The sequence below is a fragment of the Arachis hypogaea genome, chromosome 20 (genome assembly GCF_003086295.3).
Source record: "Arachis hypogaea cultivar Tifrunner chromosome 20, arahy.Tifrunner.gnm2.J5K5, whole genome shotgun sequence".
NCBI lineage: Eukaryota > Viridiplantae > Streptophyta > Magnoliopsida > Fabales > Fabaceae > Arachis > Arachis hypogaea.
Genome location: NC_092055.1, coordinates 7926780 through 7945014, shown reverse-complemented (window position 1 = coordinate 7945014; position 18235 = coordinate 7926780). Strand labels below are relative to the sequence as shown.

Here is an 18235-nt window from a genome sequence, read left to right as displayed (position 1 = left end):
AGTCAGGAAATCAGAAGTTTTAAAGCAAGCAGCATAAACAAATTAATCGTGAGAACGAGAAGTCAAATAAGTGCAAGCTTTACCTACACACTCACGACCGGCCTCCCGATCGCCCATTAATAAGTGGGGGTTAAGGTTTTTGGTGCCAAAGATTGCCAATAGGACGTTCGCAATCTGGCGGTCCCCCGGACTTAGTCCTTCATAGGACACTTTCATTAAGTAGTCAGTCCCGGCACCAAAACTCCAATAGGTTGGTATCCGTCTTTCCCCCTATAGGGTAATTCAGAAAGGATGGCAACCCGGAGTTGGTCTGACTTTAAAATATTTGGTTTTAAAACCATGAAAAGAGTCTTCAAAAAGGCCAAAGATACGTCTATTTTGTACAGCCTGGAAGGAAAGGTAGCCTTTCTTGTGCTTCCCTTCCCAAGAAGGGTTAGTGAGTAAGAAAAGGTATAAAAATACATTCACAGAGGTTGGGATGTCTAGATATTCACAAACCATCTCGAAAGTACAGATGACCGCCTAGCTGTTTGGATGAAGTTGTGACGGGACGACGTCACAACAGTTTAACAGAGAGATAATGAAAGGAGAAAAAGGAAGACAGAGATCTAACGTAGTGAACATTGGTTGGTACACCCACATCTAGTCATCTACATGGGGATTCGCCATGCTCAAGTGACAAATGCGCTCCCGTTCACCTGGATGAAGACTTGATAGTTCGCCTCCTCCGGAGCCCCTCCACACAAGGTCCCAGAATCACGAAGTTCCTGTAGCTCCTCTCGAGTAACCAGGGAAGCCGTGTCCTTCACGTCGGAGGTCACCCAAATGTAGCGATCCACAACGCGTACTGCAGATTGCTGCGCCATACCTACAGTGGGGGCACCACTTAAGTCAACCCGGGAGGTTGGAAACTCGGAATAAAACCAAAGGATGGAACTATGCTCTACTACGTTACTACTCTACACTATTTGCACTAATTCAAGGCCTAAATCATGGAAAAAGACGTCTATGGTACCCCACTAAAAAACTAGCTAACGGAAGTGAATCTTGTAAGACCCCAAATTTTCGAAAATTAGATAATAAAATTGTTCATAATTTATTTTATTTATTTATTCAAGAATATATTTTCTGAGACTTTTATACCAATTGGATATTTTCTTATTTATGATTTAAAGTTTTAGTAATTTAAAAATAATGAGTATCTTATATGCTTTAATTTGAATAATTAGATTTTTAGCTCTATTTTATAATTTAAAGGAAATTAATCGGATAATATCTAATTATTGAATTACATTATTGAGTTGAAAATAAATTGTAAATCAATAATTAAATGATAATTTTATAGATATTACTATTGGATTCAAAATTAGTTTTCAATTAATCTATTACCCTTAATTTTATTAAAATTACCAAACTATCCTTATACGTAATTTTTACCAAAACTCTAAATCCCCAAAATATAACCCTAACCCTAATTTTCCCAAACCCTAGCCGCCAATGCAAACCGCCACTCACCCCCTTCATACCCCACCAACAGAAGAAAGAAAGAAAAAAAAGTAAAGGGAAGAACAGAGAGCAGAGGGCGTCGAGGAAGAAGGGGAAAGGGGGAAGAGGGAGGAGAGGAAGACGCATCACTGCCGCCATGCTGTTGTGTCACCATCGAAGGAAGGAGGGAACCGCGCGGGGAAACTTAGCCGAAGAGAGAGAGGAGGACATGAGCAAGGGAAGAGGAGAAGAGGGAGGCCCTGCTGCTGTCACCTTCGCGTCGCCGCCGTAGAGCCCATTGTCGTCGTCGTTTCTTGCGCCATCGTCGCGCCCAGCCTTGCCTGCAAGTCACCGCGTAGTCGCATTGAGGGAGAACGCTTGCGGGAAGAGAGAAGATGTCGTCGAGGATCCCGTCGCCGTCAGATCTGTCGTGCCGCCGTTGAGGGAGCTCGTCACCGCCGTGCTTCCATCAGTGCCGTGGATATGCTCCATCGCCAAACTGAACTATGGATGAAGGGTCAGAATGCAACGGGAAAGGGAGACACCTTCCGCCACTATCTCGCTGCCAGAGCCATGTCACCGTCGCGAACCGCCGCCGTTCTGGCTGCCGGAAGCCACCGCCGAGCCTTTGCCTTCTTGGTAAGTGTTTTTATTTCTAGAACTTTTGAAATCAATATTCTAATATAAGTTATCAGAGGCTCTGAGCTGTTGGTATTGTAGGTTGAGTTCCGATGATTTCATATCAAAATTAAGGTTGCCGTTGGACCACCGGAGTTTCTGGCCGCTGTCGAAGCTGCCGCCGGGTCAGCTCGGGATTGCGGCTGCTCCGTTTTGCTGTTACCGTAAGTATATTTTATTTCGAACCCTCGCTGTTAGTTTTTTGTTATATATTATTAAGATCTCCGTGATATTTATGTCTTAGGATTGAGTTATCGTGATTGCCCGTTGCGATTAAATCCGTTTCTGCTATTGCAGAAGTGAACAGACCTGTGGTTGAAGCTGTAGTTGATTTCAGGCTGAGAGAAAAGGTTTTTGTGACGCATCTAGTTTATGGGTTCAACTTTTCGAGGTAGGGGTTTTCCTTAAAATTTATTCTATATTACAGAGTTGTTATAAATAGATATTGATGTGAAACAATATATTTCTGTGATTATATTTGTCTTGTGAATGTGTTTGTTTGTTGGATTAAATTACTAATTGCCTGAATGGTATGCAGTTGTTGATAAGAAATTGGTTTGTAAGGTTATTGAGTTGATTATTATGAAAAATGGTTTTTATTGGTTTCAGAATTGATTTGATAATGAAGTTAATTTGATAACGTAAATGCATTGGCTTTGGAAATGATTTGAGATATGAAAATGAATTGATTTTGAAGGAAATTTAGTTTTGAATTAGTTTGATTTTATAAATGATTTAATATTAGAATTGGTCCGATTTGAAAATAACTTGATATTAGAATGGTTGAATTTTGGAAAACGATTGAGATTTGGAAATGATTGAGAATGGTTTGAGGAATGTTTGGATGGGACCCGAAAAGGGTGACAGAGTCTGACTTTAAAAAAGATGCTGTCGAAATTTTTATAAAAATAAAAAAGCTTCATTTGAAATAATTATTTAAAAAGGATTTTATTTCAAAGATCATATGTTTTAAGTATGATTTATTTAGAAAAGAAAGAATTATGTTTTAAATTGGGATTGTTGATGATTGGAATAGAAAGATGAATGATTTTGAATCTTTTAGAGGAGACTTTTAATTTGGTGTGGTTTTTGAAATGTTTTGGGAAGATGTTGTGAATGGTGACAATGTTTTAAACAAGAGAATTTACGTTTGAGGAAAAGTGGTTCGTGAGCTTGAAATGATTTGAGAAATGAGGATTTTAAAGTTAAGTCTGAGATGGATTTATTTTGGTTTCCAAGTAAAGAGATTTGAGAAAAAGTGACTTATGGCTTGAATGATGATTGATTTGATATGAATTGTTAATGAAGTACGGAAATGATGATGAATAAATGAATATGTGGCTTTTGTACTTCTTTTATCTGAGATACAAGTTTCCCTGGGTAAAGTACCGTGGCTTGCCACCACGTGTTCCAGGTTGAAACTCGATACTCTGTTGTCCCTACGACGTAAGGATGATCGGGCACGTATAAATTCCCGGGAATGGTACCCCTATTGAGCGATTTGATATATATATGAGAAAAAGCTATGCATAGACTCATGGGGATGCGCGTTGGGGGACAGTCCAAGGGTTTAGCAAACCGGACTTGTCGGGTTGGCTTGATAACCGACAGATGAGACTCATCAGCCATAGGGCAGGCATTCATCATATGCATCTATGTGACATTTTTTGGATGTGCATATTGTACTTGGTTTGCCTATGTGAATAATTCTGTTTAATTTCTAATTTCTCTACTTGATGTAACTGCTTGATTGTGCTTGAACATCCCTGCTTGTGTTTGTGACTGAAAATTGGTTAGGTTATGGTGAATTGGATGTTGATTGAGCTATTTGGGCTTGAAGCCATGTTTGGTTTGTGTTGTGGTCTAGCAAAAAATGTCAAGTTGGTTCAGTATAGACTTAATGAATTTATGTTTGGAACAGGTTGGTCATTCTTACTGTTAGAAAACTTTTAAGATTCTTTTATCTGAAAAGTGAGTTTCTAATTTTTGGATAATTAACTGGTTTTCTTTAAAATTCTTTTGAATTTTTGGTGGTTAGACCATCAGTTTTCAAAGGATTCATAGGACAACGATAATCACTGAATTTGAAAATGATTTTCTTATTAAATATCTTCTTATGACAATTCTAAAAACTCTGTGGTGAGACCGTGTGGTTAGGTTCTCACCCCACTATAGCTTTATCATTTCAGGAGATGGATGACGAGGCTTACGAAGAGTTTTATTACGTTTTGTTTATTCGATGTTATTATTTTAGTTATTATTTATTTATCCCTCGCTATCACTATTATATTTTTGTAAGAGGGTTAGGATTTTGTTTTATGTAAAGCTTGTAAGTTATTAATATATATATGTATATATATGGTTGTAAGTATGGACTTATGTTTTGTTTTTAAACGGTCTTTTGAAAAATACGGTTTAAGTTTTAAACATGCTTATATTCTAGTATTAAATATTTTAAAAGTCGTCGTAATACCTGAGATATCAGAGTGACGCAGCTGGAAGCATGACATTTTGATAGTTAGGGGGTTACAAATCTAGCCTAGGTAGGCAGCAATCACAGAAAGCCAGAAAGAAGCCAAACACACCAAAAGCAACAACAGAAACATGCGGCAAGGGAATGGAAAAGGCAAGTATGATAATCAGTACCTAAGAAAAAGAGAAAAGATCGCTTACCAGTAAATACAGGATGGAAGGTACGACAGAAGGAAAAATATGGTGAGATTCGCAGAGGAGAATTAAACCTCAAGGGAGCAATGTTTAGGAAGCAGAAAGAGATGGAGGGAATGTGAGGCAAGTGAAGAAATTACGAAAGAAAGGGCCAAAAAGTATGGAATAATAACCGCCTGGGGGAGTGCAAAAAGACAGGGGTAAATTTGACTTTTTTCCTGCTTTCAAATTAAACGTAAAGAGCATTTAATGCTCAACACAAAAACCAAAGCGACACCCCAGGCCACTGGAGGTGGCGATTCATGCGCACTGAATGTGTGGACTCCACTAACAAACTCTCGAGCTCAAGAAGATTCGACAAAATGGGGTCGCGAGTAGCGTTGGGGGCCGGGCACTGTTTCGACCCAGCCCATTACGGACCCTAAGTCCAACTACGAATCTCCAAACCATCCGGTCGACCCACCCGAACTCAGAGGCGACCCGTGCGTCACCTCTCGTACCGCAGAAGAAACCTGGACAACTAACAGAAGCTTCCAAGTGAGTAGGCTTAACCACAGAGGATCCACCCGAGTACAGAGTATAAATTGGGAGCCCCTACCCCTTCCGAGAGGTACGTCACCCTTCTTACCCTAATTAGCCGCCTCTTTGTACGAACACTGACTTTAGCATCAGAGTGTCCTTGCAGGTGGCTCCACCCACCGACTCGTCGACAAATAGACCGAATGCTTCGCTCCAGTAGCTCACGCTCAGGTCCAGATCATCTCACTCATTGGCTGCGTCATCAACCTCACCCGATCCACCACACACCTGAGCCACCGAACACTCCTCAATGCTCTTTTATTATTCCTTCTTTTTTATGTTAAAAGAAAAATAAAAATAAAAGCATTGCTTTAGTTTAAGCACAAAATGATATTATTGTAGGAATAAATTATATTGTCGCATTGTTTCAAATAATTGGTTCATTACTGTTGAAGCACTACTCTCAGATTGTTTTCGACTAATTAATTAGTATAACAATTACAAATTACAAAACTAACTAGAAGTTTATATATATGAAAATTTCTATAAGGATATCCAGAGAGAACATTTAACGCTTATCAAGTGGTAGCAAAAGTGACTTACACATTAAGGTAGATACACAAAACAAAACTTAGGTTATGAATATTGCACATCATATCTTATATTATATTATATTATATATCAGATCAATCACACGGCAAATATGGCGACACAAGAGTAGCAGGGTATCATTTATAGTACCACACAGGATAAGCACTACTATACTTAAGTTTGACCATATAGATAGATATATATTACACGAATATAATAATAATATTACATATACGTGCATATGAATGTGTATATAGCATCTGAAAGAATATATAATAAGTGATGAGAGTGGAGGATGGAATAGAATCACTTTGGTCGGCCTCTATTGAAAAGTATAATGAACTTGTTGAAAAGGGCAAAGGAAGATAGAGAAAAAACAAACACTTATTATTATTATTATTATTATTATTCAGAGTCTTGGTGGCGAAGACTGATGGAATTTTGAACATTGTTTTAATTTGTTAAACAAATTGTTGACTCGCCAATATTAATTATTGTTTGTGTCAACATGTAAAGTAAGCGAGACTTAATAGCTCTACATACCAAATATCGTTGTCAAAACAAAAATTCGGCACTTAAAATTATTGTTAGTAATATTCAATTCATCTGAGTTTTGTGGGGGAAGTTTCATGCATGCATGTAACTATCTTAATTATTTCGGATTATATCTCTGCGTTTTTCTGCATATAACGATATCGACGTATTATCTTTCTATATATATATATTTCAATGTTTTAGAGTGAAACTCTACCTACCCTAATAATAATATGAATAAGATAGATTATGATAAGATAAGATCAGTTTTTATATACCATTTTATGCCGGCAAATCAGTATGCATGGTTAGTGAAAGTTTTTCCTTCTATAGCAAGATGAATTGTATTAAGAAAACCAAATAGGAACGTATTTCTATTATTTATAAATATGATGGGAAAGTATGAATGACAATGAAATTGAATTTGATGCTCTCTAAATTAAATAATAGGGGAGGGAGCTATATCAACCCTAGCATAAGAATTTTTAGGCTTATATTTTTAATATTTTTTTAAAGTTATTATTGGGGCTAATAATTTTAAATTATTTTTAAAATTTTAGAGCGTTTATTAAGTACATTGTTCACACTTTGATATTTTTTTTAGCACATTTAATATTTTTTGGAGTCAAATGTATTAATCATTTCACAAACGATTAGTAATTTAATACAGTAAAAAATTTAATTAGACCAAATTACCTATTAACTTTAGGTAAAACAAAAAAACTTTTCGAATCTGTCGCGGATCTAATCTTTATTGAAGAGTTTGTCGTTGGTCATGAATGAGTTGTTGCATGAGTAAGGCGAATTCGAACTTCCAACACTTGTTTAAACAAACTAATAAGCTAATCATTAAATCAATCTAAATTTTTTTTCCTTTTTTATCGGATGAATTGAACAGACCCAATCTTAAACACCACACACATCACACACTCACACACATATTTAAAGGTTCTATTTATTACTTGGTCATAGCCAAAATTCAACCCTTGGTATAATATATTAAGAGCTAAGATATTTAGCCACTCAATCAAAATCAACCCCAAATTTAAATATAAAAATGTAATTGGGCCCATTGGGCCAATCCAGCCCAACGTAGTCTGACTCACTTGGGTTGGGCAGCCTTTGGTCGAACCTAATTGGGCGAAACTAGCTAATCGTGGGTTATTTTGGTTCTCACTAGGTTCCGCCTTTGTCTACGGCTCAAATTATACATTCTTCTGGACCGTGTCTTAGGTTTCTTTTCCTTTTTTTGGCGTTTTGGACAACGAGTGTTTGTTAACATGAACTCAAATATACAAAATACGAAAAAAGGAAAAAATTTGAACTCAAATATACAGCTGAGACTTTAGCTTAGTAATCCATCATCATGCTTCTTAAAATGCTGTACCTTAGTTCAAGTCACACTAGAGACAGTGGATGAACTATTAATAGTGTGTGTGAGTATTGTATGACCAAAAAAAAAAAAAAAAGAACTCAAATATATAAAAAATATATTAATTACTTAACATTTTTCGAGAACACTTGCACCTCCTCTTTCTTCCTTTTAATTTTTTAGTACATGGCTATGAAGTCAAACTAGATACAATAAAACAAATCAAAATGTGTAATAAGGACGATAATATAATATTCAATGGTTACCTTGTACCTGCCAGGCTTGTATCAATAATATAATATTTAATGTTGGCATCTACTCAAATTAAGATGCTAAAAACATCTTTTTATAAAAAAATTTGTATTAAAAGTGTATTTTATTTATTTAGTCACACTTTTTAAAAAAAATACTTTTATAACATATCAAAATCAAACTTTACAATTCATCATCTAATGATAAAAAAAACTCATCTTCATATGAAGACAATTATAAAATTTTCATAGTAGTATCCACCTTTAATGTTTATTGCATCCCAAGTATCCAAAATGCAAATGTCAAAGTCAAAGCTACTCACTAATTTTTTTTAACATTAAACAGACATATGACAGAAAAACCATGAACTTCTTAATTAGTTTTCTGAGAGATAAAAAAAAGTCAACTAACCTTGAACCTGAAAGGAATACTCCTCATTTAAATTCTCCACTTCATAGGACAAATAAAAAGTGACAGTGATTCATAACAAACAACCTCCTCTTTCAGCCTCATTCAATTTGTTTCCCATTTTGCATTCTTGCCTTGTTTCATATGGTTTAGCTCTACAAGATTTTCAAGAAATGCATATCCAAATTTCAGTTCCAAATCTTCTTTCCCTCACACACCTCTTTGTGATCCTAACTCTATGTGCCTCCTACAAAGAAAACTTAGATGACTCTTCAAAAATTTTCACCAACTATAACCGTGCTGCTGAAATAGAAAAACATTGCAGTTCATATCTATCTTTGGCATCTAAGTTAAGCCCTGATGCCAATAGAGGTAACAGAATCAAGAGAGAACTCTCATTCACCTATGGAGATTGGGAGCAGGAGAATGGACATACAACCTTGATGCCCTTCGACCAAAGCAATGGTTTCGAGCACAGTTTAGCCTTAAAACTAGTTTCTTTCAAAGTGATGGACACAAGTTCAATTCAGCACTTTGAAAATACAGTTAGTCTTGGAGGGATCATGTCCATAGGAATATCTGGTCAAGGTTCATATTTTCCAACTAAATCTTCTTCTTCTTTCACAATGAGGCCTGGCTTATCTCTTCTCAGAATTGCTTTTGAAGGTGTATACTTACAAAGCAATGATCATGAGAATGGGAAAGAGCATTTGATGTGTCTCTTGGGAAACACAACTTTACCTATACCAGAACCATTCAATTATGATTGGAATGACATGTTTCTTGATTATAGTCTCTTACAAGATGAGCAGATTCTACTTGTTCTTCGCTACCCTCAAACCTTCAACTTGACAAGAAGGTCCATAAGAGGCGAAATGCGAAGTTTACACCAGGAAGGAAGCTTGGCATACTTTGATAATGTTCATATTTCTTCTCAATTGAATCGCCATGCTGTCTATCAATTCAGCTCTGAATCAAAGTCTAGATCTTGTGATCCGTATCCATACGAGCTAGACTTTGCAGCATATGGGGCTAATTCATTCAATAATGGTTCTGATTTTTGCAGTTTTCTTCAGAAAGTTGCACAACGACCTTTTTACCTTTTTGGAGTTGAAAACTTTAGGCTACTTTTTCAGTACCTTATCTGTGAGGAAGAAACAGATAGCAACAATGTCCAAAGTGCAAGAGTTTCTGCAGTTCTAAGAGCATTTCCAGCATCCATGTCTTTAGATACAGTGAAATCAAGAACAGGCCTCTCAAACCAAACTCTATCTGCAGAAGGATCATGGAATTCCTTAACAGGAAAACTCTGCATGATTGGATGTCATGGAGTGGTTGATCCAGGGTTAAACTCAAAGGAATGCAACTATCAGATATCTTTTCACTTCCCAAGTATCCTCTCTATCAAGCAGAGGAGTCTTATGCTTGGTACGATACATAGTAATAGCAACAATGATGAATCAAACATCTTCTTTCCTTTCTTGCATTCGCTAAGGCGTCCCACCTATCTCAAGGGCCTTGGCTTGCATAACACTCCATACTATAATTACTCAAAGGTTGAGCTTGCTGCTGCAATCAAAAGCAAGAATCAACACTCAAAGTTGTTCACCCTTTTCAAGAAATTGTTCTTCAAGTATCCAACTCTTGTAGATGGAGATGATATAAATCGCCTCTCCAATAAGCTCAATGTCCATGTGAATGCGATTCGTCATCAATCCTCAAACAAGCATGATAGGGTCTATATGCAGATGGAAGTTCTTTCACTTGGTACTTCGCATCAACATGAAAGAAAGAACCTCTTTGGCAATCCTCTTCTTAACATCTCATTGCATCTCACTTTATCTGAAGGGTATTGGGATGAAAATGCAGATAGTTACCCCTTTTTCTTGGAAGGTGTATATGATCCCTTAGAAGGTGATATGCATCTAATTGGTTGCAGAATGTTTTCACAGGGCATAGATTGTTTGATGGAAGTTAAGGTTCAGTATCCATCTGAATCGATACGATGGCTGAAGAATCCTTCAGTTGAAATGATCATCACTAGCCAAAGGAGTGAAGAAGACCTGCAACATTTCAAGCCTATCACTCTCAGAACTCAAATGATTCAATACAATGAGCATCAACAAGACTATGAATTTAGGAAAATCCTTGAAGGTGTTCTAAGGCTTCTGATTTCCCTTGCAGGAGCAGGCATAATTTGGAGCCAACTAATCTACATGAATGCAGATGAAGACCAGACTCCTTATATGTCTCTTGGCACACTCTATATATTGATATTTGGTTATGGTGCAGAGTTGATAAGGGCCAGTGAAATTTTCTTTGAATCAAAAGAATCTGCTTCCATTAGAACTTGGCCTTATCAACTTCAAAACTATCAAAGAGTCTTGATGGAATCGATGGAGACCTTAACAAAACTTCTAGTGTTGGCTTCTTTGCTGCTTACAATAAATCAATACAGAAAGGTGTCAGATGCTAAGAACAAGCCAAATGCTTATGGGACTAACAAGTCAAAACCCCTCCGACGAATTAGTGATGCCAGTCGAAGGTATTTGAGGATTTTCATTTGTATCTGTTTGATTCTTTCGTGTCTTGGAGGGGACTTAAACTTGAGGTATGCTTTTGTGATTCTACCTGCAACCATAGTGAGAGAATATATATGGTTGACTCTGAAGATGCAAGAATTGTTTTTGTTGCCTCAAATATTTGAGAACAAACTGTGGAGTAATCAAGTGAAGCCATTGAGGAAAACATATTATTTTGGACTCACATTTCTGAGGCTGGTTATATTCTTCTATGATTACATCAGAGATCCTGTTTGGGATCCATTCAACAATTATAATGATGGTGGTGGTGGAATCAACAACCAAGTGGGTTCAGATTTGCTTTCCTTTTGTTTGATCATGTTAAGCAGTCCACTTGTTATGATTGGATTAGCTTTTGTGGTCTACATTCAACAGAGCTGGAACTATCTCAAGCCAAGAAATGCTTGAATTCTTTCCTTGTGTTTGTATGTGTCCTTTAATTCACATTTTGTGCCAGCTTCTTTGTTTCTTTACTTGCTCTGGAGCATGTGTGCATTTTAATTTCCCATGAAACAAAAATAAAGGATTAAATTCAAATAAAATTATGTTGTTCAATTGTTCTGATGTTTTCCTGTTTAAAATTGAGCATCATTCATTCTAGGAATAGGATTGATAATATAAAGCTTTACGCTTAAGTCGTAAATCAATGGTGGCGAGGTATTACGACACTTAAAAGAGAAATACATACATAATAATTGAAGATTGATAATATAACTAGGAGCCTGTGAAGGAAAGTAAACAAAATCGACAGCCGTTATTCACACATGAGACGTTAATGTAAGAAGCGTTGTATACTAGAGCGAAACAGATATATGTACTTATATACACAAGTTCCGGAATAGGATACATAATAGTTGCTAGTCTTGACCAGCGAAGAAAAGGCTGGCTAGAATATTACAACACCAGAAGGTATACACAGTAGATATCCTGTCTCTCCAAATAAAAAAAAAAAAAACCTCTAAGAGGAATATACAGAATATACAATAAAGTATCCAAAGCGGAGAGAATTCTAAAACCAAAATAAATCTCAAAAGGTCTTCTTCACTTCTTCATAAGAAATCAGATACTCTCAACGAGATGCGTCACACCCTGCATTTGAAAAATAGCAAATCAACAACGGGTGAGAACTCGAAGGTTCCCAGTAGGATAATAGTTACAAATAAAGACTACATAAAAAAATTCGAATCCACTAGACAGTCCTAATCTCCAACTTTACAGAAGTTCAAGCATAGGGTTTTAACTAATCCCATCAGAGTTAATTCGCTAAAATCTCAACTTTGTAACTACCTCTAGTCTCAATTTTTTCCAATGCATCACCATATTTATCCTCAATCTCAGTTCAGTAGTATCAATTACAAACACAAATCAAATACAAAGTAATCACAAATAAGCACAATTAGAATAAATAGTACAACTAGCAGTTAGGTAGGATTAGCAGATAGGCAAACCAAAATATAATTATGCACACCCAAACAATTACAAACAAATGCAGTATGATGTAAGCCTGTCCTATGTAACGACCCAATTTTCAGTATATCATGATCATACTAAAAACTGAGTGTCACGAACTTGTCACCTAAAAACTTAACTAATATTTATTATTAAGCCTGTAATCGTATTAGTACGAATTCGTGTTTCAGAAAAACTTTTTCTTTTTAACACAAAAAGTCGCAAGAAAACTAATTACGCGTAAACAAACGATGATGTAAAATTAAATACGAAAAATAATAACATGAACGTCAAGGATATATATATATATATAGTCATACAAAACATTAGTTAGCGTACAACTCTTCACAACTTATTACTATAGATACAACCAACATTCCAAGCTTTGGTCCATATAGGAATCCCTTAAGCTGGCGTCCGAAACTAGCCTAGTCAAACTATTCATAGCTTACTCTCTCGGTGAGGCTAATCAAAAATGAGAGACTAAATACAAAATCTAGGCTAACATAAGAAACTCCCAAAATCATGCCGTCAACTCTAATCATCAACTGTCATTATCAGAGGAAGAAATCTCGATCACATCAGGATACTCCTCTGGATCCTCGTTATCGTCGTCAGAGATCTCAATAATCTCAGAAAAAATCCTGGCACTAGTATCACTACTCTGATCCATACACACAGGCCCACTGACTGAACTCGTATGCTAATCCTTTGCCGAAAGTCTATATGAGAATGATGAAATCAGCTCTAAAGGAAGATTCCACTCAGGTACAAGCTTGTAGGGGTGTTTGCAGTACGGTTTGGTTCAGTTTTAAGAGAAAAAGTCATTCAATACGAATGCTTAATTTATGTGCGGTGTGGTTTGGATTGGATGGACTTTTTTGGAAATTCGATCCAATCCGATCCAATTACAAGCAGTTTAGATTGATTTTGATCTACGGTTTTTTAAATAAAAAATAATAACTTAATTTATAAAGTTAATAACCTATCCAACAATCCATCATAATAATAAATACATAATCCAACATAATAATAAAACGTAAATCCCATAAAACATTATAAAGCAACATGTCCAATTCTCCAACAATCCAACATATTCAACAAGTCTTGATAAAATAATAATTTTTCAGCGTAAAAATAACTAAACAAGTCTCAATAATACAAAATTAAATAACATAACAAAGTCTTAATAAAAACATGACATAAAAAACTCCAAACTGAGAGGTAAAGCACTGATCACTAATCAGATTCATCACTAGAGTCTACTTCATCTATTAGTTGAGGAATTAGCTTAAGTTCTACAATAAAATATAATAAAATAAATATTAGTAACTTAAACATATTATCAAGTAGTAAAGTTAATCACTATGTGAAGATAAAATAAAACATAATATTAAAGAACATTACCTTTCTCTAAGTTTTTCAAATTCTTCAAAAGACTCTTTAAGGTCAATTGGCAATGAATTGGCTTGAAACCAATTTTGTACACAAATCAAAGCTTCAATAGTTTTTGGGATAAGAGAGTTCCTATATTGATAAAAAACTCTACCTCCAGTGCTAAAGCGAATTCAGAAGCAACCGTTGACACCGGCATAGCTAGAATATCCCTCGCAATTTGACTTAGAACAGGATATTTGTAATTGTTAGAGCTCACTTTCCACCAAGTTAAAATATCAAAACTACTTGGATCAACTGGTTTCTCCAAGGACTCCATGAGATATAAATCCACTTCATTTGTGTTGACACTCTCACTTGCTTGCACATCATTTTCAAATGCTGCTGCAAAGCAAACATCATCAAAGGCACTATCATCCATATCCACATCTTGGCTGTGTTGTGCAGATTGGTGTGCTTGATCACTATTAAGAGCAACCCTATAGCTGTTAAACAAGTCATTGAATACTTCCTTCACTTTACCACATAAGAAATCAGCATCCTCCTTCTCAAACAACATTTGAAAACTCCATTCAACAAACTTAATCTTGTATCTAGGGTCAAGTACCACAACAACAAAAATCATCATATTCATGTTTCTCAAGTTACTCCAATGTTTATCATGCTTAACAACTGACTCAACAAGTGACTTTTAAGATTTCTAGTACCATTGTGAATCAGCCGCATAAAATGCTTTACAAAACTTACATATAGCCCTAGGTTTAGGACCGCTTTCGTCTTTTTTAAAGTGCTTCCAAGTCCAAGATATAGGTCTAACAGGTTTTTTAGTGTTACCTATACCATGTTTCCCAGACTGGCCAGGATTAGGTGACTCATCAGCAACATTTGCTTTGCCTCTCCTCCTCTTAGATCTAGTTCCTTCATTATTCTGATCACTGCGCGGTGACAGTAACGGCAGCGATGGTGGCTGCGTCTACGTCTGAGTTTGTGGCTGCGACTGTGGCTGTGGAGGCAGCATTGACTCTGACTGTCCCGAAGATCTGACTGATTCAAAAGTGGACGAAGTAGCACTGGTAAATCCTAACTCACTACTTTGAACATCTTGTGATAACAAAGAATAATTAATCAGTTAATGTTATTTTAATATTTTTCTCAATTAATCAACATATTGAATTGTTACCAACATACATATTAAAAAATAAAAATATTACCTCAGGATATGAAGCTGACATTGTTGACCTTTAAATTAAAAGCTAAAATCAACCGAATAAATATAAAATCTGTAGAAGATAAAAAAAAATAGAATTCAATCAACAAGAACAAAATACTTAATTTAATACAAAATTTAACAAATTTTAATAACAAGATCATATTGTCAAAAATAACAAGAATAACAGTACAACAAGAACAAAATACTTAATTTAATATAAAGTTTAACAAATTTTAGTGACAAGAACAGATTGTTAGTTATAACAAGAACAACAGTACAACACAAAATTTAACACAGCTTAACAAGTAAAAATTAAAATTAAACAAAATTTTAAAACAACAGAACAAACAAAATTAAACAAAAACAAGTAAAAACATACCTTGAAGAAGAGGCGGCAGCGGCGTCACCGAGGAGAGGAGGCGGCGAAGGGCATCATTGAGGAGAGGAGGCAGTGGACGGCGTTAGCGTGTGACAGTGAGAGTGACTGAGAGTGAGTGATGGTAAGAGTGAAGATCGAAGAGACTAAGAGAAGGGCTTATTATTATTATTATTATTATTATTATTTGTGGTTCAGTTCGGTTGTGCAGAGTGGAATTGCAAACCAAACCGAACCACAATAAAACTGATCCAAAATAAAAAAAGATCCAAAATTGTGCGGTTTGTTTCGATTTTCAGTTTGGATTGGTGCTGTTTCACGATATTTTTTGGACTGGTTTGGAGCTGAATACCCCTACAGGCTCAGATACATACTCCTCCACAGTGTCAGGCTCAGAAACAACATGATCCTCAGGCTGAACAGGGTGATGATGAAGTCCAAGTCCATCATAGAACAGATGATGAGGGGCATCTGGGTGAAGCCATGCTAGAGGAAACTCGTAAGGCATATCGGGGTTAAAGAGCGGAGTATTAATTGGATGTCGGAAGGGGTGATCATGCAACACGTACATACCTACCTTAGGCTCCGCGGCTACTATATAAAAACTATGCTATATAGAATCTTCATATATATATATATGGATGCTCTAACTCATATAACAGAACTCATGTCTCCATCTGAAAGTGGAAGAAGGAAGGAGTAAGAACTGAGGAATTCTCAATAGGGTTGCGGGTAGATAATTAAGTTAGTATTATCACAGTTTCAGTAAATTGAAACCAAATACAGGAACCAGAACAATAATCAATCACAGAAATTTAGATTAACAATCAATAGAAATCACGAACACACTCAAGCAATCGCAATAATTCACAACACTGAACCAAATGTAAAATGTGCAAACAAGAATGATGCATGTCTATTCCTATCGCAGGTAATAAGTTTATTTGTCAGTTTCGACCCGCACTCGACGCAATCCAACTCGCAAGTCGGATAAGGTATTCCAGTGACATAACCTCTACAAGTTCCTACTTCTTGCAGGCGCTGATTCTCCAGCTGAAGTATGTCAAACATGACATCTGCAAGTACTTGCAGGCATTGATTCTCCAGTTGAAGAATGTGACCCTTTTTTCTGGGAGTAATGCTAGGTAGCCAAACAATAGTATATAATGTAGAGATAACACAGAATAAATGTCATTCTCATGATAAGCAAGTGGAGTACACCTGCTTATCAATTACCCACTTATCACTCAACCTTCTTCTGCATGTCTGGAGTAATTAATTTTATTCTCAAAATCCATTTCAATTTCTTCTAAATCAAATCCCTAACATCTCTCATTTACATTTATATCCATTAAAATGTAATTTTTGTCTAGTAGATTAACATCTGAAAACACTATCACATTAACCCAAGTGAAAGATCAAACCTTTTCCCCCAATTTCATTTGAACCATAATCCCACAACCGAGAAGAACGAAAAGACATAGAGAGATGGAAACCCAGCAGCTTTGTCATCGGAGGATCGCATAGCCTTGTCTCCTACACCTATAGGTATGTTATCTAGTTTCATATTTCGATTAATTAGCATATTAGGGCTTCATTATCAGTTGTTGCATGTGTCTGGATTTGATGTAAATGATGAAAGTTTTAGTCTTTATTTCGCGTTGATGGGTTTGGGGAAAGGAAAAAGCTTGCAAAGATGGCATTTTAGGGGGTGGAGATGAAGGGAAGGCTTCCAAAAGGGTTTTTTTTTTGTTTTTATAACCAGCAATAATTTTTATGGGGTGTTACAGTTCTCCTATTTTTTAATCCGTTCAACCGTTGTTTGATTTTCTATTTTGCTTGCTACGTGTTGTGCTTTGTTTTAAGGGATTAATAATGTGTTAATTGTAAAGTAGCCATTGGGTTCAAGTTGCCTTCATAATTCGAAGGACTCCATTGGAAAAGTCGGCGTTTGTGTCTCAAGAGGATAAAGCTGAGGCGAAGGAGCAGAGCAAGAACAAAAGCGCTTTCATTCTAGCCTGACTTGGTTTTGGTCTTGTCATTCTTGTTGAGGGCATCTCTCTTGCTGCTTCCGATACCTTTCTCTTTTTTTTTTCTCTTTGTCAATTCTACTGTGAGAAAGAAAAAATAAAAAATATGAATAAAGTTTTATGAGGAAGAGATATACACAGATAACATTTCATAAAAAGCAGGCACAAGAGAAACCACGCTTTTTTTCTCATTGTTGTTCTAATACCTTCAACTAATAAATCTCTTTATATTATGCATGCATCTAGGGAATCGCTAGTTACTTGAAGAGGAGATTTTGTTTATTTTAGAATTTTAATTAAGTGTAGGATGAAAAACAGAATAGTGATTATAACTTATGAGTAATACCATCTCTGCCACACTGCATAAACTGTATTCATTTCAGCTTTTTAGCGTTCACGAATCTAAATACTACACTATACACTTATACAACATTGTAAATTTATGACCCAAAAATCATAAAGCAAAAATCTAACAAATCCTTTTACTTCATGTTTGTCACTTAGATTATTTATTTTTTATTAGTTAAATGATAATGGTAATTAATTATAGTAGGAGTACATAAGGAGTACCTAAGATTAGCCACAAAGTATTTTTTTCAGTTTTCTATTTTTATTCATTTAACAAAAAATTCTTCTAGTTACGCATACAATAGAGATGTTATGCTTTCATATTTTTTTAGTGTGAAT

The 18235-nt window shown here is 35.8% G+C and overlaps 2 protein-coding genes across 2 annotated transcripts; one reads left to right on the top strand and one right to left on the bottom strand.

Annotated features, from left to right (window-relative positions):
* The first annotated feature begins 8679 nt into the window (after window positions 1-8679).
* LOC112785365 (uncharacterized) lies at window positions 8680-11496 on the top strand. The gene has a single exon (XM_025828835.1). It carries the CDS (start codon window positions 8680-8682, stop codon window positions 11494-11496), a length of 2817 nt encoding a protein of 938 aa, XP_025684620.1.
* Window positions 11497-13081: 1585 nt separating this feature from the next.
* Window positions 13082-14566, bottom strand: LOC114926106 (zinc finger BED domain-containing protein DAYSLEEPER-like). Its single transcript, XM_029296562.1, has 2 exons — window positions 14087-14566; window positions 13082-13201 (listed from the first exon to the last, which is right to left on the bottom strand). Exons 1-2 carry the CDS (start codon window positions 14564-14566, stop codon window positions 13082-13084), a joined length of 600 nt encoding a protein of 199 aa, XP_029152395.1.
* Between the last annotated feature and the right edge of the window lie 3669 nt (window positions 14567-18235).